Genomic DNA, 2,125 nt, shown 5'->3' on the forward strand with positions numbered 1-2,125 from the left:
CTTTGTCATTTTCTTGCCCTGCACTTCATTAGTAAGCCTCTTGTTCCTAGAGTTTGTTTTAAGTGGTAGACGTCTTTACTGATTGGGACACAGGGCATTACTCTTTCCTGGCTCTCTTCCTTTTCCCAACATCAGTGCTGTGAGCATTTGCTCAGAAGTCTCCATGCACAGGCGACGTTTGCACCTAGTGATTGTGTTTACATGTGTAAACCCCAAAGAGGCAACCACAATTTTCTCTTTCTATTCAGGGGTCATATACATGAGCTTGCTGGTCACAAAGGGGGAACTAGGATCACTCAATTCAGCTATCATTGTCCCTTACTATGAAGATCAGTTGCTGATGGGAATTTTCCCCTTGATATGACTGCCTGTATCTATTGCTTTAGGACACTGATAAAGCAGAATGCAGAGAAAGAACTTCACAGAAGTGGCAGAATTCATCTTCCTGGGATTCTCCATCTTAGGAAATCACCAGATAACCCTTTTTGTGGTTTTCCTCACCACCTATATTTTCACTCTGACTGGGAACATCATTGTCGTGACTGTCATCTGCATTGACCGTCACCTCCACACCCCCATGTACTTCTTCCTGAGCATGCTCTCTAGTTCAGAGATGGTGTACACACTGGTCATCATTCCACGAATGCTTTCTGATCTCATTTTTTATAACCAGCCTATCTCTTTGGGAAGCTGTGCAACTCAGATGTTCTTTTTCGTCACCTTGGCCACTAATAATTGCTTCTTGCTCACAGTAATGGGCTATGACCGTTATGTGGCCATCTGCAAGCCCCTGAGGTACACAGTCCTCATGAACAAAGGAGTGTGTGCTAGGTTAGTCTGTGGGTCCTTTGGCACTGGTCTTGCTATGGCAGTTCTCCATGTAACGGCCATGTTCAACCTGCCCTTCTGTGGCACCGTGGTGGACCACTTCTTCTGTGACATTTACCCAGTCATGAAACTTTCTTGTATTGATACCACTATCAATGAGATCATCAATTATGGTGTAAGTTCATTTGTGATTATTGTGCCTGTTGTCCTGGTCTTCACCTCCTACATCCTCATCATCTCTTCCATCCTTAAGATACCCTCAGCCGAGGGCCGGAAGAAGACCTTTGCCACATGTGCCTCTCACCTCACTGTGGTCGTTGTCCACTACGGCTGTGCCGCCATTGCCTACCTCAAGCCCAAGTCAGAAAATGCAATTGAAAAAGATCTTCTTCTCTCTGTGACCTACACCATCATCACACCCCTGCTGAATCCTGTTGTTTACAGTCTTAGGAACAAAGAGGTCAAGGATGCCCTGCGCAGAGCTGTGGGCAGAAACATTTCTTAACAGACTGAATTGTTTTGTCAGGAGACCTTTGGCTCAGTGTCATGTGTCTACTCACAAACATGCCACGATACACAAGTTCATCAAATACAATGTTCGTGGAAAATAAGGTCAAAGAGTTGAAATGCATTTCTTTCTCATGCTCTAGGGGCAAAGCAGAAAGCCAGGTGTTTGCTCTGATGAATTTTGTTACCAGATACAAGAATCATTCCAAGCCAGCGTAAGACTACTTGTTTCTGTGCCTGAGGAGTTCTGTTTGGAGACCTCTTTTGGCCTTCATTTTACCTGGCTCCTCTCCGACAGTCAGACCCTTGATGTAGTCTGGTAAGGAGATATGAGAAGAGGCAGTTGGAACAGATGTGGAAGAGGTCTTAGGAAATGAAGCAGCAGAGACAGCCCAAGGATGGCTTTCATTCTCAGAAGCTAAATCACTTGCCCTGTAGCAGTCATTTCAGAAAGGGTTTTCTTAACTCCTGCTGATTGAAAAATGAGCAGCCTCAGAAAAGGGTAGCAGTTTTTTTTTTTTTTTATAAGAGAGAAGTAGGTTTTATTAATCTAAAGGCTTTTTTTTTTTTGCCAAAATAAAATATAAGCATTTACAAATTTCATAAAAGTACTCTACAGTATTAAAAATGAAGATATAATAACACAGAGAAAGGGCATTAAAAATATAGTAATCAAGAGAGTATTGACATAAAGACAGAAAACATTAATGGCACAAACTAGAGTCCAGAAAGAAACTTGTACCTGTATGGTTAACTGTTTTCTTTTTCTTTTTTTTAAGAAACAAAGGCA

At 42.4% G+C, this 2,125-nt stretch overlaps 1 protein-coding gene across 1 annotated transcript; it reads left to right on the forward strand.

The window, feature by feature from the left end:
• Positions 1 to 403: 403 nt before the first annotated feature.
• OR10J5 (olfactory receptor family 10 subfamily J member 5) lies at positions 404 to 1,333 on the forward strand. The gene has a single exon (XM_065925574.1). The coding sequence runs from the start codon at positions 404 to 406 to the stop codon at positions 1,331 to 1,333; it is 930 nt and encodes a 309-aa protein (XP_065781646.1).
• Positions 1,334 to 2,125: the final 792 nt, after the last annotated feature.

Source organism: Muntiacus reevesi, chromosome 1, assembly GCF_963930625.1.
Source record: "Muntiacus reevesi chromosome 1, mMunRee1.1, whole genome shotgun sequence".
Taxonomy (NCBI): Eukaryota; Metazoa; Chordata; class Mammalia; order Artiodactyla; family Cervidae; genus Muntiacus; species Muntiacus reevesi.

Excerpts from the sequence above, each read along its gene's own strand:
- OR10J5 (XM_065925574.1), top strand. The coding sequence starts at position 404 with ATGCAGAGAAAGAACTTCACAGAAGTGGCAGAATTCATCTTCCTGGGA.